The sequence below is a fragment of the Spermophilus citellus genome (genome assembly GCF_964194105.1).
Source record: "Spermophilus citellus genome assembly, chromosome: 14".
NCBI classification, from domain to species: domain Eukaryota; kingdom Metazoa; phylum Chordata; class Mammalia; order Rodentia; family Sciuridae; genus Spermophilus; species Spermophilus citellus.
In genome coordinates, this window is record NC_138194.1 from 101,225,347 (window position 1) to 101,251,437 (window position 26,091).

At 53.4% G+C, this 26,091-nt stretch overlaps 1 protein-coding gene across 3 annotated transcripts in view; it reads right to left on the minus strand.

Annotated features, from left to right (window-relative positions):
- COL22A1 (collagen type XXII alpha 1 chain) overlaps positions 1–26,091 on the minus strand; it is a 238,332-nt gene that overhangs the window by 162,553 nt on the left and 49,688 nt on the right. For all 3 annotated transcript variants that reach the window (XM_081266210.1, XM_081266209.1, XM_081266208.1), the window contains 5 exons: positions 16,456–16,530; positions 10,793–10,904; positions 6,205–6,328; positions 1,565–1,840; positions 1,088–1,168 (listed from right to left, as the gene is read on the minus strand). In XM_081266210.1, the coding sequence (XP_081122336.1) occupies positions 1,088–1,168; positions 1,565–1,840; positions 6,205–6,328; positions 10,793–10,904; positions 16,456–16,530 (668 nt within the window). The remainder of the gene's footprint in view (positions 1–1,087; positions 1,169–1,564; positions 1,841–6,204; positions 6,329–10,792; positions 10,905–16,455; positions 16,531–26,091) is intronic.

Consider the following 26,091-nt stretch of genomic DNA (forward strand, 5'->3'; position numbering starts at 1 on the left):
GGTCAGAATCTGCTTGCTCATCCAACCACTGCTCCCTGGTGAGGGCCAAGGTCTCTAAAGCTTCCAAGGAGCCAGGGAAGCGAAGGGAACCAGACGACCATGAGCATCCTGAGTATGTGGAGACGCAGGAGGTCACGCTGTCTGACAGTGGGTTCCTGGCTCCTGGAGCCAGCCAGGTCTGATCAGTCCAGCCTCAACCCCTCCTCTGGCCGACTGGGAAACCTGCAGGAACCACTTAACCCTTGAGCTTCAGTGTTCATCTGTTAGATAGGCACAGGGTGTTTTCTTCACAATATCATCACAGGATTTAATAAGACAAATGGGAAAATGTCTCCTCGGGGTCTTGCACCTGGTAGGGGGTGTCTGAGCCTCACCACCTCCTCCTCTTCCTTCTATCCTCTTGCACACTATCATTTCTCCTCTCCTTCCTTTCTTCCCTCCCCTCTCTTTCCACAACCACGCCCATCACCTGTACACCACAAGGGTGCTGAGATAGGCAGTGACCATGCACTTACTGAGCCCTGGGGACTGCACCAGTCAAGTTTTGTGCATTGTGTGTGGATTTTACCCTTCAGCACCAGAAAGTGGGCTCCACCCCAATTCCCATCTCTGGAGAAAGCCTTGGAACTAGGATTTGGGAGCACTGAAAGGGTTAGGTGGTGAGTTACGAACTGGAGCAGATCCTGTATGGAGGGGCCAAAGGGGCCACCTCTGGTCTCTGGGGCCATCTATGTCCTGACCTCCCTGACCTCCCCCAGGGCACTGCAGCCTCCCCAGCTCTGAGCACTGGTGGCACGGAGGATTGGTCACTCCCTGGGACACCTTCCAGACTCTGCCTCCCAAGCTCCCCGAAGCTGGGCTTCATCACTTGATGGGCAGCTTTGGGTCCCCCCCCTGACTGCAGCAGCCCCCTAGAGGACCTGTTTCACTCAGCTCCCTGAGCCCCATGCTGTGTGGACAGGAACCCAAACATGAGCACCCAGCTCCCCACAGACCCATCCTGAAGGCCAATGCCCCCCGACCCTGGCTTCCCCTTCCTAAGCCCTGGACCCCTCCCTCTGCAGCCCCTGCCCAGGAATCTGCCCACCGGTCCTGAGGGGATGTCACAGCAAGTCTCCAGCTCCGCGTGTCTTGCATCACAGTAAATCACAATCCGCTGTAAGTCAAACTGGAAAGGAACGGGAAGAGCCAATGAGTTTTAGGGGCCTTGGAACCCAGAAACCTTCATGGTGCCCAACAAGTCCTGCCCAGGCCCCACATCCTCCTCTGGGGCCCGCCTACCCCGAGTTCCACTATAGGACTTCAGAGGGAGCCTAAGCATCATCTATGCATCTACCCCCCTTCTAAAGAGAGAGTCCACATGCAAGGGAGGCTGGGGCTTTCCTTCTTTCTACTCATGCGTGGGCATACCCTCCTCCCCTCCCATGTCACCATGACTTCAGGTAAGAAAGCCCCACGATGCAGCTGCACCAGCTCTGAGAGTTCTGCACGCTGCTGTTTCAACCTCTCTGGGCCACTCCGCTCTGCAGGCTAAGTGAAGCCCTGCACGGGCCCTGGGACTCACGTCAATGGGCACGCTGTCATACAGACGCTTGCCAATCACAGTCTTGCCCTGGATGTCGATGTTCTCTCTCTCCTGGATGGGCAGCGTCTGCACCAGTGCACAGTCGATGTAGAGGGAGACGTTCTGGGCCTGGATGCTCAGGGCCACCTTGTGCCAGTCTCGGTCAAAGAGGTCGCTGACCCGGGGACCTCGGAAGACCACCCTGACGGCATCTGTCATGGCACCGACGGCACTGTACTCCACAGCCCTGTTCTCACCGTCCAGCCGGATGGAGACCTGGGAAGAGGCACCAGAGACTCCTAGAGCACCTAGTAGGTGCCTTTAGCTTCATGGGACCATGCAACAGGAGAAGTGCAGGGGATGGCAGAGGCCGGCCCCATCAAGCTGAGTCAGAGCCTCGCTGTGACTCCTACCTGCTCAACTGCTGTCTGACCTCAGGCCAGTCACATCACCTCTCTGAGCCTCAACTTTCTCCTTGGTACAAGGGCATCAGGAGCTGCCCTGAGCCCCAGGTCAAGTGGAATAACCACTCGTGTCAGTCCAGGGGCCCCAAACTCACCTGCCTGGAGGGGCTATGCAGGTAAGAGAGGCTTTGTGACAGGCAGGACAACTGGTGCGGTGGAAGTGAAGTCACAAGACCACCCAGAAATCCCAGCTAGCTTCAGGGTCTCTTACAACCCTGGGTGGGCTAAACCAAACGTGTTGTGTGGGGTGCTGGGTACCAGACTGGCTGTGTCTGTCAACCAGTACTGTCTGTCACCCTGAAGATTCGGTAGGAGCTCCAGTGGAGTAAGCCCCTTGGTGGCAGAGGCTCCTCATCTGGGTCACTGGAGAAGCCAGCCTGTGCGCAATGCCTCTGGCCGAGGGCCAGCTTGGAAGAAAGCTCTGCTTGTGTTCGCTCTGTAAGAATGAATGGCTGAACATGTTCCCAGCCGCACGCTCATCTCTTCATCCTCTCTACAGAACTCGCGGAACATCCTCTGTGACAGGCAAGTCCAGCAACAATGGACCAGAGGGAAACTTCACTGGGGCGTGAACGTGGGGGACGTGCAGTGAGAATTCATGGAGTGGACGAGTGGAAGGGCACATGCCCACTCCTCCTCCGTGGCGTCCGTCTTCCTCTGCCCTGACCCGCCTGCGGGCTCCCTGCACCCAGAGTCTGATCTGCAAGGCTCCACCCCTTTGGCTCCTGAGCCCTTGGCCTGCAGATAAGGTTAGCCCCTCGAAGCCCACTGGAGCAGAGATCAAAGGGCAGCGGGAGAAAGGGGCGGCCATCTGTTGCCCCACCTCCTGGCTTCCCTAGGCCTCCAGAGTGGCCATTCCTCCCTGTGCCATGGCTCCTTGGGGGCCTCCCTGCTCACCATCTCACCAGACACGCATCTTCCTGGGTAGCAGCTTGCCCAGAGTTCCTGCTGAACCCCTTAACACACACCCTGATCCACATTCTCACCTCAAACCCTTCCTGCTCCATCCAAATGTGCATTAGGAATTTGGGTCCCCTAGGCTGTTGGCTGCCTCACTGACCCAAACCAGTAAGTCACTTTAGAGCTGTGTGGCCTGAGGCAAGTTATTTAACCACTCTGTACTGCTTCCTCATCTATAAGATGGGAACAACAGAGTACCTACTTCCTCAACCTACTGTGAGATTGAAATGAATAAGTATGCGTGTCAACAATTAACATGGTACTGCTGTGCCAGCACTGTTCCAAATCTTGGTCAGATAACCTGAGCAAGTGAGTTCCGAGACACCACTGTACCCAACCCTTCCCCAGTGGACACAAAGCAAGTGGACCCTGAGGTCCCCAGGCATGCTGACTTGCTCACATCTGCAAAGCAGAGATGTCAGCATGTGGAATCTTCCTCATCTCACGTCCACCCGTTTACTCTCTGCCTTCCTCACTCTTTCTCTCCTCTCCTGTTCATCTCTGCAACTCCAGTTCCATGAAGGACACATGGGGGACTCCGTAAAAAATGTAGTGAATGAAAGAATGAATGAACAAGTGCACGCAAGTCCCTGAGGTAAAGGAAGACCCCCTCTGCAGGGACCAGCCTCAGCCAGCATGACACAGCCCAGGCCTTCTGGATGCTCTTTCTGGGCACAACCTGGCTTCGGTATAGCCAAGGAGGACCGTGGATTAACTAACGTCTCACTTGTTTATAATCATGGATAGGGCAAAAACAGAGCCCCATCTAATACTCTAACACTCCTAATATGCACACTCGAATGCTCTCCTGACTAAACATGGTCTTCTCTTTCTTCAGAATAATCTCACAGGCTTAACCTGTGTCCCTGCCACCTTCAGGGCTTCCTGAGGACTTGGTCATCCCATGGATGTTTCAATCTCCGTCAGCGTACAGAGCAAGGAAAGGCACCCACAGGCCCATGGAAGCCTCGTGTCTACCAGCACTTCCTGGGTGGCTTCGGGAAAGGCACTTCACCTCTCAGACCCATCAGCCAACCCTATTGGTTCCATCTTCAAAGCACGGTCTGAGTTTGGTTATTTCTTCCCATTTCTCTGTCCCTGCCTGGTCTGAGTGAGCATCACCCACCTGGACTGTGACCACAGCCTCCTCACCAACGCATCCGCCCCCAAGCCTGCACCCGCCCAGAGCCCACTCTGCAACACGAAGCCCCACATGCTTCCTCTCAGCTCTGCAGCCTCCTCTCCAACAGCCCCTGAGACACATGGGCCCTCTGCTCCAGCCACACAGCACTCCTTCCTTTCCCTTTATCATGCCTGGAGTGAGTGAGTGCCCCACATGACCAAGAGCAAAACTGCTAGCTTCGAAGGGTGCTTGTAAACACCCAGTGAGGTCCGCAGACCACGGCTCTGTCCGCAGGTCTAATGATCCTGTGCCTTAACCCCATGCTGCATGCAGCTCATTCCCTGTATTTGGCCAGCAATTCCCAAAGGCACAGAGGTGACCGTGTGGGCAAATCCAGCAAAGGGCACTAAACCAAGGCTTGCCTAGGGAAAGTGAACCGCCAGGTGTCTCTCCAAACATGAGCCACAAGACTTTCAAGGTAAACTCATCCTCCACGTGGCTCTACAGTAACACCCCTGCTCTTTCCGGCAGAAGGAGGACAGGATACCGACAGAGCAGACAAGGATCACACGGCTCTGCAAATGCCATGAAAGAAGAGAACCCAGACAGGGGGTGGTGCGGGCTCACCCACAGGAATGTCATGGCAGGCGCCCAGTCCCACCAGCCAGACCTGAGAAACTGGAGAGGCAAATTCACATAACAGGAGATGCAGAAGGACGGGGTTCAGTGAGCTGCCTCCTCTCCAGAAAAGTGGCCTCCACAGAAGAGTCTCCAGCCCTCCTTCTGCCTTCCACTCTTGGGAAACACTGGGCCTCTCACAGTTACCCTGTAAATGTGCATGTCTCAGTTGACCAGGGATGCTGCAGAGGTCACTCGGAGCAGGCTTACGGCCGGGCCAGCTGAGCACATAGTGCAAAGCACAACACGGGGAGAGCATGGCCTGGGTTCCCATCTCAACTCCTGTGAACCGTTAGGCAAAGTCCTCATCCCCCTGTGGCTCCATCTTCTCCTCTGTGAGAGGCGGACAGGAGAAGCTGCTCAAGGCTGTGATGAGGACTGAGTGAGTTGAGATCACCCAGAGCCATCCCTGGCCCCCACCAAGAGCATGCGCGTGCTGGTACACAGAGTGTGCCCTGCCAGATCCGGCTCCAGTCGCAGGACAGGGACTGGCTGCTTTGGAGGAGTCGAGATGATCGCGACTATGTATCTGTCGAATCACTTGAGTGTGTTTTGGGGTTTTTTTATCCCCACACAAAAATTTAGACAGTGTCCTCCAGCTGAAGGTGAGCAGCATCTGCACCAGGCTCCGCTTCCAGGAGAAGACACAGATGTGGCCCGTCTGCAAGCTCTGAGAATGAGAAGCTTTGTAGAGAAGGGAAGGTAGAACTGCTTTCATCTCAAGCCGACAGACTGTATGACGGCTTTGACTTTGAGATTTGACTTTCCTCACTGAGCTACGTGCCACTGAAGGGCCATTCTAGCCTGGAGACACCAGAGGTGGGCGAAGACAAAGTTCAGAGCTTCGGTCATAAGAAACCCTAAGAAATCAAAGAAAACCTACTGCATTCATCAGAAGGGACCCGTTCCTGACAAGTTTTTATTATGTATCAGAACTATTCTGGATAATGTTTGCATATGTCATTTTATGTGACTCTTCTAACAACCATTCATGGCAGATAGTCTCTGTTTTCCATTTTCCAGCTGAGAAGCAAGATTCAGAGCAAGTTTGGTCCCAAGGGTCACACTCAGAGAGGAGTGGACACAAGGTCCCACTCAGGTCTATCTGACGCTGGCCCATCTCTTCTGCTATGTCACAAAGCTGTGTCACTCATGGCACCAACACAGAGCTGTTGGCCACCTCTCTGCCTGGGCAGGGTCCCTGAGGACAGGAGCCAGGTTCTCTTCCCCGGATGATCAGGGAAAGCAGGTCATGTGACTGTTCCCTGAAGGTTCCCTGAGGCTCTGCACACCTGACCCTCTGCCTCTCTAGGTCCAGGACTAAGATCCTGGAGGAAACACGGTGACAGATGCCATCCCCAGGGAGAAGGAAACAGCGAGGGCTGGGACCCTGGAGACGCACAGGCTGCCCGTACCTGCGGGATGCCATACTGGTCAATGACCTGCCAGATATACCAGTCTTCTTTCCGAGATGTTTTCCTGAGCCGGAAGGTTGTGACGAAGGCATACTCATCGGGAAGACCCTGGGGAAACACATCCCTGGGGAGAAAGACAACACCAGGCTTAGCAAGGAGAGCGGGGCTGGCAGTGGCAGCCCACACGCCTGTCACCCTGAGTCCTGCCAACCCAACCTCCTGAGTATTTCTACACCCACCTTCTTGGCCTACAAATGCTGCTTCTTCCCGAGGTCAGGAAGAACTTCTGTAGACCCTGAGCTGGTGGCCCTGCCTGGCCTTCCCACCCCTGCCCTTGGCACCCTGCAGCACGCCCTGCAGTCACTCTGTGGTCGCTGTGACTGACCATCAACAAGGAATGCCAAGTGGCCACTCCCCCAGGACCAAGTGCCCTGGAGACTCCTCACCATCACCTCTCCCTGCCCCACTCCTTCTCAGAAGGCCAAACCGCGATGTCTTACACTACTTTGTCCCAGGACACCACGGTCACAACATCTGTGTCCCCACAAAATTCACATATTGAGACACTAACCCCAAGATGGGGCTTTGAGGAAGTGAAGGGATCCTGAGGGTGGAACCCTCATGGGGAGATGGGGACTTGTGAAAGGTCCCATGGAGCTTGTTCACTCCTTGCCTCATGTGGGGTGATAGTAAGAAGACCACCATCTGTGGGGATCAGTCTTACACTCCCTGGCCTCCGGATCTGGGAGAAATGCATTTTTGTTGTTTCTGAACCACCTGGGAAATGGCACTTAGACTGAGGCACCAGACACCCTCTGCTCTCCCTCAGGCCCTGGCTCAGCCCAGCCCACTGTGGGTTACCCTATCACCTAGAGGCGTCCACAATTCCCTGCTCCACCCTAGCCAGTCCCAAACTGCCTCTCGTCTTCCAAATTCAGCAATGGAAATTGAGCACCCAGTCATTCAACAAGATCCGAGCCCCCAACTCTCTGTGCTCCCGGGCATCCTCAGCCCACTGTCCTCCATCTCCACCCATCCCACACACCGAGGCTCCTGAGCAAACTCCCGGCCTCTCAGGGCAGCTCCTCACCCCTAACCCTCTGGGATAGCAAAGGACTTGGCATCCCTGCTGGTAGCTGGTGATCTCCTCCACCACAGGGTTCTGGGAAAAGCTATCCACACATCACTCTCCATTTGCTCAACTCATGGCCACCTGCCCTCTTTCCCTCCGTCTCCCCACATTTTCCTCAAGAGGTCCCCAGTGAGGACATACTGACAAGTCACTGTCCCTCAGCACCTACCACAGAGCTCAGAGTGTGCAGGCATGCCAACTTTGAACACTGGTTCCGTAGAGAGATCCTTTCCCCGTCCATAATGCAGGGCCTGTTTAATTTCCCCAGAAGAAGGTTCCAGCAGCCCTGGCCACCACAGATCTCTCCTGGACACAAATCCTCTCAGAATGAAGTTTAGCTGGCTTTTCTGTAGTGTTTTTTTAGATTCAATAAATTACTCACAGATGATCTCTTTGGTATAAGATTCTAAGATTTAATTTAAAAATAAGTATTGGTTGAGGGCTCGATGCAGGCCCAACTGATCTGTGATGCACAGGTCACCTCTCCTGTGAAGAAATCACGCAGAAGAATTTGATGCTCACGCTACAGGTGAGGGCACAGCGGGGCAGAGCCCCCACCCGTGGGGCCTGAATGTCGGCTGCCTGCACCTTCGTTTGCATCGCCACTGGAGGAGGTGGGAACTGTCTGGCCAGACAGCCAGGAAGGGAAGTGGGAGGCAGCTGGGTTCCTGGCTCTCAGATTTGCAGATCCTCAGGGGCCCTTCATTTAGCTGTAGAACCTGTGGCCAAAGACTGATCCTCTCGGAACCTTAGTGCACACATCTATGACAGGAGGTGGCCCAGCAGCTATTCAGTGTCAATCCCTGCACTGAGATTTCACCCAGGACCACTCCCAGGCAGAAGAACATCCCGTCACTCACAGCACTTGGGAGTCCCCAGAATTCAGGGACAGCCTTGCTCCCTGCCCACGGGGGAAGACAGGGTTCCCAATGTGTCACAGACACAGATTTGGTAGCCACAAATCTCCTTATTTCCTCAGTGAGTCCAACTCTCTTGTTGTTTTCTTTCTGAACAGACTCTCTTCTTTTAAGTACATCCACAGACACACACACACACACACGTGCGCACACACACACATATCCTAAGAAAAAGTCAGTACAGTCAAGGGGGAAGCCCTTGACAGAATGATCAGGAAGGAAAATGTCATAATCTAATCCTTTCCATATGAACTTAGAAGATTATGGGGCAGCAGTGCCAAGGGCCAGGGTCTGGAGCTAGAGGCCCTGAGCGTGAAGCCCACTTCCTCTTCCCACAACTGTGAGGCTTTGAACCAGTTACTGCCTCGTTTAGAGTCTCAAATGTTGAATAGATAAATGAGATTAATGCCTGCCTAGTTTATCTCATTTTATTGTAGTGAGAAATAAATCAGATAAGACACATAAAATGCCCTTTGCTTATCCAATAAGAGATCAAAAAGCATACATGTTGAAAGTGTCATCCCTTTTCAAGATGAGTAAAATTACCCTGCAGATTGTGTGTGTGTGTGTGTGTGTGTGCATAAATTTCAAAGCTTTAGAAATTAATGCAAATTTTTTCTTCCTTAAAATTTCAAAGCTTCGTGGGCTTGATGTTGTTTCTGGAATTTTGCCATTAAAACAAATGTGAACCATGTAGAAAGTCCTTTTTAGGATAACTGTGAACATAACATGAGCTCAAGTCCATTATCCAGAAACCATATCCCATCCAGCATTCCACAGAACAGCACCTAAAGCAATGTTCAGGTTTGGCTGGGTGTGGTGGCACAAGCCTGTGATCCCAGAACTCAGGAGGCTGAGGCAGGAAAATCACAAGTTTGAGGCCAGCCTCGGCATCTTAGTGAGACTCTCAGTCACCTAGCAAGACCATGTCTCAAAATAAAAAGTTAAAAGGGTTGGGGACATGCTCAGTGGTAGACCACCCCTGGGTTCAGTTCCCAATAGCAAACCAAAAAAATTAAATAAATAAAATAAAATAAAACATTCTATTGATGAGGCATCATTAGGAAGTGGGAGGTTCCTGTTGGGCCCTTGCTTCAGATTTGAACTTTCGCTTCCTCTCTTTGTCTCCTTCTCTCCCAGTCGCACTCTCCTGTGAGGAGAAGTTATACGAGGCTTTTTCTATTTACAAGGCCTATGGCTGGGGAATCGCATCGGGTCATGATGTGAGGACGAAGCCTAGAGTCCACTCAACCCCTGCGCTTGCCACCTCCAGGTCAGCAAGAAGCCAGGCTCTGGAGAGGAGGGGATTGCCCCATTAACTCTCCTTGTGGTCACCTCGTGGAACACAGGCGCTGGAGCCACAGATGAGGTGACCCAGGCCAGGGCCACAGCTGGCATATGGAGGAGGCTCACTGAGCTGAAGGACCGCACCTACAAGTGCGAACCCCGACCTGACGTGCGGGCACCTCCGCTGGCCGGCGCCGGCAGGGCAGGCACCATGGCCAGATCCGCTGGTCCCCGACTCTGGTTCCGAGCTTCCCCAGGGGGCTTCGGTCTGTGTGAGGGGAAGCGGCCTGGGCCTGTCCCTGAAGGCCAACTGCACGGCTGATTGACAACAGCAAGTGTGTGCATGTGTGGTGCAGGAACGCAGGTTGTGAGCAGAGTGCCCAAAGAGACAGCCTTTTGGTCCAGGAGCTCAGAGACAGTGTCCTGGAAACTCCATGGTGAAGCCCTCTCTGGGGGAGGAGGGGAGCAGTGGTCCCAGGTGAGGGAAGACATCGACAAAGCCGTGAGGTGGCAGGTGTCTGTCAGGCTGGCAGAACGGAGACGGGCCAGTGGCGAGGGAGGCCAGGTGGCCAGGTCTCACAGGGGCCATTTGCTTGGAAGCAATTAAAGAGTTTTAAGATGGAGACGGGGTGGCAGCATGCAGCATCACTTCTACTTTCACATGATCTGTCTGCAGTGAGAAAAACTGAGCCTTTGTTTTGGGATCATGTTTAGCCCTTGACCAGAAACCCACTGGGTGTCAGACGCTGGCCAGACCTTTACACAGATCCTCTCAGGGAAAGTGCAGGGCGGGGACATTCCCCTCTGTTGGAAAACAGAGCACCCAGGCACAGAGGGTGAGACCAGCCCCAGTCAACACGCAGCTGGGACTCCACTGGCCAGAACCGCTGGGTGATTCTGGGAAGGACTGTGTCCACATGCATTGCAGCCCTGGTCTGTAGGAGGTGCTATGTACCACTGACCTCTATGTTTGTTACCTAAATTGATAGAAAAATGTATATGATTAATGCAAGATGTGTATGGAGCAATGGGCATAAAAGGACCAGAGAACTGTTAAGGTCAAGGACACTAGAAGGTCAAGGACACAGGTTGGATTTTCAGGTCAGAGGTTTCATCTTCCTGGGACCACTGAGGCACCACTGAGCAGGACAAAGCCCAACTCAGCACCTGTGTGCCACTGTGGCTGCCAGTCCCTCTCCTGCCCTTTCCCAAGGCTTCCAGGCTGGGTCTGGAAGGAGATGTAACCACTCACTCTGTCCTCTGCACCACAGGGAAGGATCCCATCCGAACGTAGGAACTCTGTGCTCCGTTCTCTCTCCTCCCCAAGATTTCCTTCACACTGAACAAATCCATCAGGTCAAAACCTGTGCAAAGAGAAGAAATGGAAGTGAGCTCCACACAGGGAGACTGTGAGGGGCAAGGAAGGCACAGTGCTCTCTGGCCTGCCACCCTGCCAGAGGACAGAGGTGCTGCAAGAATTGACGTCCAGGGAAAACAGGGCCACCCCGACAGAGGGCTCCAACACCCATCCCAGCAAGAAGGTGCAGGGGATGCAGCTGCTGTACTCCCACAGGACATCCTTGATCACAACCAAGCACAGGACAAATGGGAGGCGGCTGGTGTCTCCTGCCGCCAGGCCTGGCTGCTGCAGAAGCCCTGAGCACGTGCTGGCTCCACAGCAAACCCTCAATTGAAGGGCTTTCCTTCCTGCTGCTACAATTTTTGTTTTGATTATAGTTTGGTAGCATTTAAGTTTCCCGACTTAAAGATATATCCCAGAGAAGAAGACATTCTTCAGGATTTTGCACGACTGAAAGGTGCTTTTGTTGGGTTTGTTTCCCCACATAGAGGCCCTGAGAGTCACTGTCAATGTAAAGTGATGTGACAAGCAGGGCCTGGGCTGGGGTGAGGGATGGGGTGTAACCTGCCCAGGCCCACATCTGCATCTGTGCAAGGCTGGCAAGTCCCGTCCCAGCAGGAGCCTCCAGCCCTTGCTTGTAGAAGGAAGACCACAGTGTCCAGCAGACAGGGCTGCTATGACAACTGGATAAGGTCCTGCACACACTCGGCAGACAGCCGGAAGTCCATAGAGCTGGAGGGACCAGACGCCGTCCACCACAGCACATCCCAAGCCACATTTCCCTAGGGTGGGATGCTTTACAAAGCTGTCCAGACCTGTCTGGAGGGCTGATGGGTTTTGCAGACCAGCTCCTCAGAGGGGCCCGAGGACGACGCCCACGGTGGAGGCTGACAGCAGACACCACACTGACTGGGGACTGTGGCCTCGGCCTGGGGCAGCTCTCCCAGGGTAGAGGGAGGCTGAGAGGCAGCCGGGATGAAATAGCCGTGCATCCCCAGGGCGGCACAAGGCTTGCTATAAGTGGCACATCACCCATGACTTCACTCCAAGTCCCTGGCTCTCTCCACCATTCTAAGATGCTGCCATGAAAACAGGAAATGAGCTCACAGGGCTCAATGATAATGACCAAAGCCCCTTGCACCACCGAGATGGCTTATCCATTCCCGACCTGATTTAGAGAATCTGCTTGGTGTCGAGTCCTGAGGGAGGATGGGCAGGGAGGGAAGGGGTTTCATGCTGATGGGGGTTTGGGGTTTTAGAATCAGACAGGGCTGGGTTGTGCTTGAAACCACGATGCCCTTGCTGTGTGGCCTCGGGCAGGTTGCCTGACATCCCTGTTCCCTGGTTTCTTCATCTGTTTAAAGGGGATTGTTCTGGAAGGTGCCTCGGGATTTCTGTGACTTGAACAACAGAACACGATGCTCTCCCTGCATGCCTGCCATACACCAAGTGGCCCGCAATGAAGCTTTTATATTGATCACTTTCTTGTCATAATGATTGCAGCTTCCTCTGCCACTTCCCCCAGAACACCCCACGGTCACCTGGTTATACGAGACCAGATTTCCAAAGAGCAAATTCAGCAAAGAGCAGTCCGCCACTCCCATCAGGGAAGAGTCCTGCGAGGATCCCACGGGACCCCTGAGCTGCTGGAGACAGGCAGCACCAGGCGGAGGGAGAAACTCACTGAAGGACACAGAGGACAGCCTCCCCACTGCACCCTCTGCACTTGGGCCAGCGCAGCCCCCAGCCCACGTGGCAGGCCCGTGGGTTGTCAGGAGGCCCCTCTGTGGAGAGGGGACTTGCGGCCCAGAGACCTCAGTCCACACATGGCCTCAGGCAGAGGCATGGGGGCCTGCAGCTCTGGGTGCCTAAGCAGCCCGGGAGGAACAGCTCTTGGGGCTGACCAGGCACCAGTGCAGGGGCTTGGACAACCCACCGGCCTGCCACATGCATGGGCCCCAAGAGCCATCTTAGCAGGGTGCTGGAGAGCCCAAATTGGTGGGGAGGGCTGCCACTTGGGTCTGGAGGACACTGGCCGAGAAGACCCTGCAGGGCCCTGTAGTTTGAGGTTCTGTGGAGCAACACCAAGTCCTTCACCAAGTGAAGGCACAGAGACTGCGAGGTGGGAACGAGTTTGGGACCTGGCCCTTTCTGGGCCCTGAGGCCAGCCCAGTAATGGTGGGCAGTATGGTAGCATCCTGGGGGCTTCATTCCCAGTGACCTAGGGTGAGGGGTGCCCTTTGCAGGCTGCAGCCCACAGGGGAGCCCCCAGGGCCATGGCTCATGGAAATCTGCCAAGTCTAGAGGGACTCGCACCCAATCCCCAGAGAGCCAGGGACCAGGACCCCGAAACAGGCCTGCTCCTCTGCTTCACAGCTTTGTCAGCTGTCACTAGAAGGTGCCACCTTCGTCTGAATTTCCCCTCAGCAGTTATATGTGGGAGAATTACAAAAAGAAAAAAAGGTTTTAGGAAAGCCGACCTCTGCTGTACTTTCTGGGTCCACTTTTATTGGCTTCAGTGAATGAAAAGGAAGGCTTAGCGATGACAAAATTTTCAACAACAAGCAATTTACTAGGTGGCAGCAAAGGGCACCCGAGAGAAAAGACAAATTGCCTGAAATAAATAAGAGCTGGGAAGGGAATTAGGTGGCTCTGAGCAAGGTGCCCTGAGGTAAGGCAACTGGTCAATGTAAAAGTCACCAGGGGCACCTTGCTGCAGCTGGAAATCAGATAGGCAACTAGCAGTGTCCCCAGGATGCTCTGAGGCCACCACCCCCCCCATGCCAGGCACCTACTGTGCACCCCTCATCCTGCAAAAACTGCACTGAACAGAGAGCTTTAGTGGACAGGCCAGAGCAGAGCTGCACAATCTCACCCCAGTTCTCCTTGTGCTTGTGCATTTCCATCATTTCACAAGGGCGTGGGCCCAGGGCCTGAGCTCAAGGTTTACAACTGAGCTTTGTGCCACCCAATGAATGATGGGCATTTCTTCTAACATTCAGTATTTCTCTTTGTTTATCCTAAATCCCTATCTGAGTAAGAGATTTGATTATCTGGATGTCGGGTCCCAGCTGGAAGGAGAAGGAAGCCCAAGTACAGGACCCGCAGCAGGCCTGCCATTCCTAAGCACCAGGAGCCAACTCCCAGGAAAGCTGTGTCACATTCTCAGTGCTAAGGATTTGCAGGTTGATTTTGACAGCTGAGGGACCCTCAGAGACTCTGGTCAGATCCACTGTTATCCAGTGGGGAAACTGAGGCTTCAGACCTTGACCCGTTGGCAGGCAATGGGGCCATCTAATATCCCTGTCTCGGTTTTCATCTTCTACTGCTGTCTGCCTCCTCATTATTCCAGATAACCCCGAAAATAGCCAGAGTCATTTAAGGAAAAGCCTGGAGGTGAGGCTTTGGGGAACTGCATTTTTTCCAGGATACAAAAGCTGCTCAGATTATCCAGTTATATTTAAATTGGCAAGTCTGAGGCGCCATCTCTCTCTACTCCCTTTTCAGCTTCAACCCAGCTGGATATTTTTCAGGGTGGTAATTATCATAGTAGACAGCAGATAGAGCAGGTTCCCTGTGGACTCAGAGCTGCATGGGCAGGTGTCTGCTCTGCCTGCAAATGGAGGCCCACCTGGCCCCAGACATCATTTCCACGAAGCCTCCACAGAGGGGAGGGGAGGTTTCAGGACTCCACTGGTGCGGGTGGACACGGGAGGCTTTGTAACAGGCCGTCTCATTTCTACCCAACCACCAAACAGATTCTTTAGCAGGATCCTCCTCACATCCAGAGATGAAAATACTTGTTCAGATCTGCATATTCACACGTGCATACACGAGTATGTGCAGACAGACATATAGGATTTGCACACACACAAACATGTGTACACACACATACCCAAACAAGCACACTTTCGAATTCTTCCCAGCAAGAATCAGTAATTCTTAAGTAGGAAAAAACAAAAAAACACTGCTCTTGAGTAGGCAGAATGGCGGGAAAGCCTGAGTTGCAGGCCACACAGGCAGATATGGGCTCACTTACCTTCTCTTTTTTCTCCTCCTCTCTCCTTTTCTTCCTTCCTCTCTTCTGCACTTCCTTCCTCTGTCCATCTTGTGTCCATCTACCCATTTATCCAGCTCCCCTCTGCCCATCCCTGTTCTCAGGATTTACTGCAGCCTTCTTCCATTCACTCGGTTCAATCATGCATCCACTCGGTTGATCATTCAACAAACATTTACCGAGCTCCTTCTAAGTGTCTGGTGCTTCTCCAAGTCTAACTGCCTGGCACAGGGCACCTGGGCAGCATGGTTCAGCTGTCATACGCTCACTTCAAGGAAACTGAGCCCAGAGCCCAGAGATGCATCACCTTTATCTCAGGAACTGGACAGAGCAGCCAACACAGTGGCAGCCTTCCTAAGCCCCCTCTGCTCACCATATGCCCAACAGGAGAGACGAGTCCCTTGTCTTTGTCTGGGTTCCACCCAAACTGCTAGCAGTTTATTTGGAGGTGCTTGAGGGGCACAGGGTTGGGGATCAGAAGAGGAAAGAGCTGAGAGGATGTGGCATGAAGCCAGTTACACAGCAGGCCATGCTCCTGGACCCTGCTGGGAAACACCGGGAAATGGGTCCAACATGGGCTTGGGGATGATCCCCCAAGGAAAGGTAGGGCTGGGAGGATTCTACACCAAGTTGCTGGCTCAGGGATGCTCCAGGGAATGTCACCTCCTTGGCACCCTCTGCTTGCTGTGCACAGAGGCCCAGCAGACTTCTGACATTCTAGAAAAATCTTTCAGGCTCAAGGATGCCAAAGCTGGTATCTTGAACTCCACAGGAGCACAATGACATGGCAGGGTCCCTGGGAGGCAGGAAAGCAGCCCACGAGCACATGGTCAGAACTGGGCTTGAGAAGGTGGAAGAGGGAGAAGAGGAGCCTGACTGAGTCAGCTTTGGTGAGAAGGCAGGGTTGGGGTCCAGGTGTGGGGGGAGAAACCACCCTGAATCCATACATTTAAAGAGCTAAGCAGGATGTCCAGCCACAGGGAGGCTAAGAGTGTCCAGCATTACCAGTCTGATGGGGACACTGGCCAGCCCCCTCCATGCACTTCCCCAAACTTCTCTTCTGTCCTACATGGAGACAGCCTTGGAGGAGCCTCTGTGGAATTTCTCTCTGTGGCAGTGTCTGCAGTCAGGTGTCTCTCTGTTCCTCTGCCCTGATTCATTCATATATTTATAACACAGTGCAGCCCCACTCACTCCCAAGTGCATTTATGGATCCATTCTTTTGCTGGCTTTGCCCATCCTTCCCTGCTTAGCCTCCAGCTCCTTTACAAACGCATGCCACCTGACACATTTTTTAGGGACTCCTATAGAATAGCCACGGCCTGTCAAATGGAAAACCATGAATGTTCTCCACTATTGAATGGATCACGCCATCAGACCTTGGTGGAAGATGCAGCTGAGAACAGGGCCAGAGAGGCCACCCCTGTGTGTGAGGGTCACACACAGGTCCAGCAAGTGGTACCACAAAGCAAGCATGTGAGCCGTGGGTCCCACTTACCTGTGATTTCCTTGGTGCCTCCGTTGGTGTGCTTGAAGCGATCTCCTTCTACTCGGACACTGGGGCAGAGCACATCTGAGGGAAACGAGAGGAGACAGGGTGATGAGAAGCATGGCCCCCATCATCCTGTGATGTGTGACACCCCACGGACCCACCCCTCCCAAAGCCCAAGCAGATACCGAGGCCACTGTCAGTCCACACTCCACTCGTGTCCTGGGGAAGCACCGCTCTGCAGGTGAAACATTAACAAGCATCACCCCATCTCCATCCAACTCATGGCCTCGCAACTATGGGAAACTAGACACTGAGACCAAGACTAGGCCACAGGAGGGAATAGGTGATGAGTGGGGGTCCCACGGGGGGATTCAGGGCACAGGTGCACCCCCCAACCCAGCCCAGAGGACAGAGGAGCTGTCCTGGAAAAGGTTCTCTGTAAGGAAGAACGGAAGACTACGCTGGAAAGACAAAGGAACAAGTGAGACACAGATGAGGAGCTTCATTCACAAAGGCAGGCACGCGCACAGGGACCCCAAGTCAACCGGGAGACCGTGGATGGGACAGGACCAGAAAGGTGTCCTTTCAGTCACCCAATGAAGCTTCAGGTACAATTCCAGGAGAAGGCAAATGCCAGAAGAATGAAAATCTCTCAGTTATACAAAAGTCATAAAAATAAAAAGAGTCACGATGCTACATTAATGCCTCATCTTAAAGTCTTCATGAATCTTCACTTGAAAAAAAAAAGGCTTTCAAAAATGAGCTCTTTGGATCCTTCTACCTATCCCAGGACAATCAGTAGCTCTGAGCTTCACTGGGTTGGGTCCAAGAGCTGGCTCCAGGACTGCTAGCCCACTTTATAGTCTCAGTGTGAGCATCTCAACAGGAGAGACCTTCAAAGGCACACCTGCAGCATAGCTGCTTTGGGGACTGGTCAAGATCAACCCAGGACCTAGGGGAAGGAAGCAATCCCTCAGATGGAGCACTTGAAGCAGCTGGCTGACCTCATGCAGATCCAGCCCCGCCCAGGAAGCAATCTGGCTATCACGTTATTATTTTAATTGCACATTACTGAACAGTTCACCATCCGATCAGTTCTATGTGCAGTAACCACCTCTCCTATTTGGGGTCATCAGTGTTTCAATGAGGGTCACTGAGGCTCCATTAGCCCAACAGCAGTGCAGAACAAATAGGTCTCCCCTGATTTGGGAGGAGTTATTTTTAATGCTTATCCTTAAAGGCACCACCAGGTCTGACAAACCCCATGGAAGGGTTATTTTGGAAACAGCACCAAGCTGTCTGTCTAGAACTAAATATGAGAGAAGACGCAGGCACTGGGCAATATTTAGACAGCTCCACCCGGGACAGATGCAGCTGTGGGGTGACAACCAAGTGCTTTAACTTTGGCAGCCTGCCAAAGACAGGCGGGGGATTACATGTCTCTTATGTGAGTTTAAGGTTTAAAAGGAGTTGACTTAGAAGGTTCCATCGTAGCTGGTGAACAAATTCCAGGAGGCTGGAGCTCAGGGTGGGCTGCACCACTGAGTCTTGTCTGCAAACATTCTGCAGGAGGAGGACCTCGCTCCCAGATCCAGACTGCAAGGCCAAGTCGAAGGTCACAGACACGGGAGAAATGGCATCTCCTCAAGAAAGGCAAAACTTGCCCAAACTGCTTTGAGGAATCAACTTCCAAACAACCGCAAATCCTTTTCCATACCATTACCAAACTTTGTATGTTCAGGAGGTTCAAGGTGCATTTTTAGCCACTGGGTTAAGTTAGTCAAGGGGCTCCTGAATACCCGCTCAGCCAGGCTCTCCGGAAATGCCAGGCTCTTGGGATTCACCTGCTTGGCACAGAGGTAGGCTAAGCCCCTTCGGCCACATTCCAATTCTCTGTGGTCAGGTTACCTCCACACCTTGGCTACGACCCATGTGTTTCCACATTCACTCTCACTCAAACTGAAGTATGTACTCAACTCCAGATGGACCCCAAGCTCTGATGTTCTAGGTATGTAAACACGGACAGTCCATCATCCCTGATTCTGCCTCCAGATCACTCTGGAGTTAACTGCTGTGAATGGCTCCAAACACATGAAGGTCACAGAAAGTGCATGAGCTTGTGGCACCTTCTGTTCCCTTGCTGGAGGTCCCTGCCCCTCCATCCTAGAGGCTCTGCTGGACCTTTGATGCCTGCAGGGCCCTGTGTCCATGCATCCAGCCTGGGGTCCCAAAGCTGAGGGCACCTTGTTGAAGGTGCTGTTTGGCCAGTCGGTCCCAGTTGGTGGGTCTCCAGACCCCTCAGTTTGCACTGTGCCTCCACTGTCTTCACAGCATGAGGCCTGTGCAGGCCCCAGTTCTTGCTGAACCCAAGTGGCCAATGACCCTGAGCTAAGAAGTGGGTGCTGAACGGCCGACTGGAGGGCCTTCTGGGCACGGCATTCATCATTGTCTTAGTGAGCCAGTGAGAAGATTCATGGGCTCCAGGGCTTATGCCACAGAGGTGTAGCAGACGCCATTAACTGCAGCCTGACACCCACTGCCTGCTCCCGGCTGAAGAAATGCTGCCTTAGTTTAGAATGGCAGAGTTGTCTCCTCAGGAGGCAAGCTGTGTCTGGCTGGCCTAAGCCAATTTGGCTATTCCTTTCCTGTCTCTCCAGCTCTCCTGCAGCTGGGGAAGGACATGTGGCCGAGCTGCAGCCAAGGAAAGAAATTACACAAGTTTTCTGAGGTTGGAAGGAGAAGAGGGTAGACCATAAAGCACCTTGATTTCCTTGTCGTAGGGGATAGACAGGTGGATGGGTTGCAACTTTACTTTCCTGCCTCCTCCTTCCAGTGGAGGACATGATCTCTGGGGGCCTACCCAGGAGATTTGAGGAAGTAGGGGAACTCCAAATCCAGCAGCCCAAGCCTGGGTGAAAGCATGAAAACCAGAAACTCGTTCCTGTCTAAGTCACTGCCGTGAGCTTCTCTTCACCCGCAGGTGGGAGCGCCACAGACCGCAGGCCTTTCCTTCTCATGAGCAGCACTGATAAGTAAGGGTAAAGGACCAATTGGACAGCCAGAGTCCCTGTCTGGGTGCCTGAGGACAGCGGATGGGGTGCACACTGAGGCATCAGTGCCCTGGTAAAGGAGCCACTGGCAGACCAGGTTCCCTTCACTGCCCCAGCAGAGACATTTCAGAAAAGGATTTATCAGATAATCATCCAGCATCAACAAAAGAAGCAGTTCCAGAACTAAAGATGGAGTTAAGTTCTCAAGAACAAAAAAACGTGTTTGATTTTTTCCTGGTTGGTTGATTTCCCTTTTTGAAAACATAGAGAAGGACTGATGCTCACAGAGTACCTGTTCCCTTGGAGTCCATTTATTGTTTGTCTGTTGTCTAGGGGACATTTCCCGCAGTCTTTAGGTGGCTGGAATAAACACCCCAGACTTCAGGAGAGAAGCCACATGCAGGGGCTCCACTGCACCCACCGGGAGTTATGGGTCCATCAGGGCTGCTGCTCTAAGGGGAAACACCGGCATATACTTCAGTCTTTCTGGAAATGCACTTGAACTTGTAATCGGTTTACTCAATGGGAAACTGGGAGTGGATGTGTGTTTCATTATTGGGAGGGAGAGGTCTGCACAAGCTGGTCTCTGGTGTCCTGGTACTTTGTGTTGACACATCTATGGATTAGCCCCCCACCCACTGACTGTCAGCCATAATTTTTCCACTTGGGAAAACAGTTATTGAACACCCATGGTATACTACTCACCTGGCCTGGAATTTAACCCACAACAATTATCCAACAAGGTAGATTTTGTTCCCTTAACACAGATATAGAAACTGATGCTTAACAGAAGTTAACAAACCCACCAAATGGGAGGAGTGACTGAATAAATGCCTACCTGAATCTGGAGTCTAGGAGTACAGGTGGCAGAACCTAGGTAGGAGATCAGCGGGACCAGCAGAGGCCAGGGAAGGAGGCCTGGCAGCCTGCTGGGGCAGACAGGAAGCAATCACTACTCATCCATGACCTCTTCCCAGCCACTGCTGAATGCAGCTGGCCACAGAGAGACCATGACATTCCAAGAGAGCAGGGGAGAGGCAGAGGAGGGAAACATGAATCAGATGCCTGCAGACACTGACCCTGTGCCTTTGCTGCTCAGAGGCCCACAAGGGAATCATCCATACACCTCCACCTCAGAGAAGTGGCAGCCACTGAGCCAGGCACAAGGGCCCTAGGGATTGTGCAAATAAGGCACAGTCCCAATGGCTCCTGGGACTGAGTGCCCATATTTCCAGGTATGCACTGGGCATGCTATGTGGTTTGACTCTGGGCCTCTCAACTGTTCTGCTGGGGGAAGTGGTTAAATCGGGACCAGGAGACACAATAAGACAGCTTCTTACGCATTGGACGCTGCTGCAAGCATGTGAAATACATCAACACACTCAACAGTCCTCGCCACAGCTTTCTGGGATAGGTGCTACTATTTACAGATACAGAAAGAAGGACATGAAGAAGTTAGTAACTTTCCCAAGGCCACTAAGCCAGGGAGTGACTGATGAGCATCAAGCCTCTGGCATCAGGGTCTTGGTCTGATGCAGCCTCTCCACAGCACCTGCCCAGGTTCCTCCAGCCAACCAGGACTCAATCTGGTCTCCAAAGCCTGCACTGACAGATGGCCAGTCTGACACCTTCTGAAGCATCCCATTCTTTCTGCAGTTCTAACTTGCCGAAGGCTCTTCCTCATTCTGCACCATTGGATTCATTCACTTACACATGGGGAAGCAGAAGCTCAGAGAGATTAATTTCTCTGATATCACGTAGCCAGCAAATGGCAGAGGCAGAAACTATGCCCAGGGATTCAGATGTAGAATTCAGATTCCCTCAACCACAGTCCATACAATCTCAGCCTTGGAAAGCACCCTGGGAGTGCAAGGCAAGGCAGCTGCTACTGTCCATGTCTTACAGGAGAATTATTAGCCTCTCTGCACATTATAAAGGTGGGTGGGGATACTATTAACCAATCGCAGGGCCATAGTGCAGAGGAACACAATGTTGACCTGGGGTCAGACACTGGGTTCTTATCCCCAGTTCCACTTCTGCTTCCTGTTCCGGAACCTTCTGTAGACTCTCTTCTAGATCAAAGTTCTGGGCACAGCCACCTCTGCAGAAGCCACAGATCCTCTGGCTGGATGATCCACATCAAACAGGTTCTTTAAGTTATAGGGATGTGTGGTCAGGGAGCCAATTTGGGATTGTTCGTGTGTTTCAGAGGCAGCCTGATAGAATACTTAGCAAAGAAAGCAGTTCTGGAAAGAAAAATCCCCAGACCTGCTGACAGCTGCAAATGCTGGTAACCAGTCGCCTTCTCCTGTTTTTGACCACTATCTCAGAAGCAGAAGGTGCAACAGGAGGTGAGATGGATGGGCTCTCACACAACCCAGACCCTTCTCAATGGTGAGCTGGGGTGCAGCCATCTTTGTTAGGAGACCAGAGGGAGAGAGCAAGGAGTGAGGAGAGGCCCTGTGAGGCCATCTCCTGTCCCAGCCGGAGCACAAGCTGCTTGCTGAATAAGGAGAAGAACAGGGCCAGGCCAGGAGAGAAGGTGACTCCAAGGCCAGTAGGAGAGAGCTAGGGAGTCACACAGGCCTTATTTCTTCCATGCCAGTCCTCCCTCTTTGTCTCTGTGCAAAATGACGGTCCCCATGGGGCTGTCCTAAAGATTGGATGGTTTGTGGATGGGAAGTCCTGGGCAAGATACCTGTCACCTAATGAGTGAGCACTCATTCATTCCCTCATTCCTCAGCCAACACATGTCTTCCAAGTGTCTGGCACAGATGTCCTGGCCAAGGACAAGGCAAGCACGTGTTTGCACGGGTGAGATGGCTCCTTCCCTCCAAGGTCATGTTCAAGGAGGAAGTAGAGAGCCACAGAGGTGCAAGCTGGACACCATGTGTCACCTGTGCCATGGGGGATATCGCCCCTGCTGTGACAGGGTGACATTCGGTTAGCTGATCTGGGGAGATCTTTGAGGTGACTGACACCTGAACTGAGACTAACGGGCCAGCCAAGGCAAGTGCACGACAGGTAGAAGGTACCAGCAAGCACCAAGCCCCGGGGCTGGAAGGGCCTGGATTGTGGAGCTGAAGGGGCACAGGCAGAGAGTGGGGGAGCCCCAATTCAGGGTAAGGAAGTCCCACTGCCCAGGAGGGCAAGGGCAGATATGCTGGAGGCCCAGCAGAAAGTGACTTGCTACTGGGAGCAGGGTCACTGTATTAGTGTCACAATCCAAGGACAGCCCATCATCAGTGACCCAGGTGTGCCAGGGGTTCCTTGGATCTGGCTTCCCTCCTGGGGAATGTCCCATGGCCTAGCACCAAGGCCTCACCAGAGACTGTGAAGACCATGCCTAGGAGCAGATGAGATGGAGGCACAGTGGGCTGGCGGGCAGCAGAGCCCTGTCCACCAGCGCCACAGGCCCTCAGACTCCTTCTCACTCCTTTCATCTGACAAGGCTGCAACTCCCAGGGGACAGCAAACCTTCCAGAACCCAGCCTTCTTCCCTTGGTCCCACACAAAATGCATGCTGACCACGCCCCTGGAACTGGATAGGTCCAGGGCAGGCAACAGAGGGCAAATGCCAAGTATCATCCTGCCGCGAGCCATCCATGGCTCTTTGTGAGCCCTGTGCATTTGAGCGTATGAGGGACTGGTCTGGCGTTACGAGCTGATTGGGCTGCGTGACTCAAGTGTGCCTTTCCTCTCGCTCTCCTGTGATCCTGAGATGAGTGTGACTTGACGAGATGTAAATCCATCTGCTGACCACAAGACGTCACCAAGCAAGACTCCACCTTCAAACCCTACCCTTGCCTTATTTGGGTGGAATACTCTATCGAATGTCTTCTTCCCAATAAATAGGGGGGTTTCTGGTGTGCTCGCCCTCTTGCCTCTTGCCTCTCTTGCTCCTCTTGTCCTCCAGCACGGGAGCAGACCTCTGAGGTGGCAGAGTCGTCTCTGACCCCCCAAAAGGTATTTTGTGTTTGTGAGGTCTTTTTGTTGCCAGCCCAAATCATGTGGAGTGACCCTGAATCTGTGGCCCATGTGGGATGTGGGTGACATCACCCAGCAGAGACGATGGAGACTGATTGGAAAAGCCATTGATATCCCAAGTAACTGTGTGATTATGACAAGCAGAAAGTGCCCAGGCAAGAGCTGGGTGAGAGCACTGGGCACCCTGCTGGAGGGTCAAGGTGGGGACCTTTGAAAGGCAGGATGGTGGCAGGTAGGCAAAGACAGGAAGGTGCACAGACACACTGGAGGCCCAAGCAAGGGACTGGAGTGGAACGTGGACACCATGTCTGAGGGGCCATCAACAGGGAAGAGCAGCAATGGGATGAGTGGGGGTGTCAAGGGCCCCGAGATGGTGCCCATGGGCTGCGGCAAGATGGGCCACTCTGCAGAGGGGCCCATGGTGAAGGGCAGGGGCGGAAGCAGAGAGAGCAGTGAAGCTCCCTGATGGTCAGGGGAGGAACACTAGTGGTCTGTGCCCCTGCGATGGGTGGAGGAGGGAAATGGACAGGCTCAGATCTACCGTGAAGGCAAACTGAGCATGCTTTGGTGGCAGATTAGATGCAGAGCATCTGGAAAAGAGAAGGTGCTGCTCAGTGTCCCCGGAAGACTGGACCTGGATGCCCAGTGCACACTTTTCATTTGAGATGTCCCTGAGGTGATCAGAAAGCATCTGTGATCTATAAAGCTGGCCTCTGGATTTCAAGACCCAGCTCCCGGCCGGGGCTCAGGCTGTGGAAGTCGCTGGTGTGCAGCAGGTCTGAGCACCAGGGGGTGGATGGGAATGCTCACACAGAGAAAGGAAGAGTACAGTCTGCAAACCAGGTCCCAGGGCCACCAACTCTGAAAGGGGTGACGTGAGGCCTGATGGCCACAGAGGCTGAGGAGGGGAGGCCAGCAAGGCAGAGTGAGCCAGGGAGAGTGAGGTCCCAGGTTGCATGGGACAAGGGTTCCAGCAACAGGGGCAGTCCCCCAAATCAATCCTGTGCTAGTAGCAGCGACCTGAGAGTTGACATCTCACTGGTCACTGGTATCCTGAGTGACAGGAAAAGGCCAGAGGAGGTTCAGGGAAAGGTCAGGCAGCACATGGGGACAACAGGGATACCAGCTGTGTCACACAAGTGCTCCTTCCCTGACCTCTGGTTCCAGGGACTCTGAATGGGCCTCCTCCTACCCTCTGGAAAGGACAGGCGAGGCAGCTGTCTGGGGAATGGCAGGAAACACACTTTCTCAAACAGGGCTCTTCTCTTTGCAGCAGTGTCCCTCCTGGGATGCCCAGTCAGCCCTGCTCCACGAGCCCGCCACCCCATCCCCCAAGACCCAAGGCAGAAGATGAACCACTCAAGGACTGGCACTGCTGGGTCAGGCTGGAGGGGACAATGGAGGGAGCCACTTCCATCTGAAATTGTCCTGACAAGAGTCAGACTTGGGGATCAGAAGTCTGAAGGACCCCATGGTCCAGCCCTATGGCTTTACAGATAAGCAACTGTATGTCAATAAAGAGGAAACGCCTCGTGGGGCAACTGTACCAGGGCCAAGCCAACCCAGGCCACCTCAGTAAGGGCACTGTGACCACCACCTCCTCTCTATAGAGCCAACCCCACAGTGTGTCACCTGCTGGGGTGACTCTGAGTCCCTGCTCTAGTGTATAGGAAAACCCACCTGAGGAGGGAGCACTTGGCTTCCGGTGCCGTGAGCCCCAAGCCTGGCCTGCTGCTCTTGGGGTGGCATCCCAGGCCCTTCCCATGCTGAGCCTCATCTGTTCAAGCTCTTACCACTCACCCTGTGGGGTCTAGCAGGGCTTGGGGGAGAGAAATCATAGGCAGTACTATGTACATCCCCGAGGGAACCAGACCGCGCACAGCAGGGACCTCTTTTTCCTTCTGCAGAGTTGGATCTTGGAACCCCCAAGGGATGAGCAAAATATCACCAAGCCAGCTTGCCAGTTCATCCCCCACCTGGCTTCCCCAGGCAGGGACCAGAAGATGGAGGTCCCCAAGCCTGCATCCTGAGTGCTGGGCCCAGGGTGGGAGGGCTACAGAATCCAATAACCCCTTCATCATGGCCTAGATTCTGAGATAGAGAAATGCAAAATCAAAGAATCATCAGGTTGCAAAGGCCCCATAGAAATCTGGAGGTCAGCTGACAGGACATTTCACTTAGCCCTGAAGAGAAGGTGAGAGTCCACAGCACAGATTGGAGGGGAGAAGGGAGAAACAGGAAAAGGGTGCTCAGAGGGACCTGGTCAGACCCAGCCTTGACCCTCCTACTGCACACCTGAGCACAAACCTCTACTCTCCTGGTTTCCAGAAAACACAGGACTGGCTGCATGACCCCAGACGCCCTCCAGGGTGTTGCTGCCTCCTCCTGGAGTCTGTGGTTCTCAGGGAAGAGGGCAAACAAGATGAGGTGGTGTTTATTTTCTCCAGTCTCAGCCACATTCTTCCATTAGCATACAGCCTGGCCTCAGACATATTTGTGTCTAACCTGAAGGCCCTGACCCCCAAAAAGCACCAGTGACAGTGGCAGACCACAGGGACAGAAGGCCCAGAGCCCCAGGAGAGGGCAGTGGCTGGCTCAGCTCGCC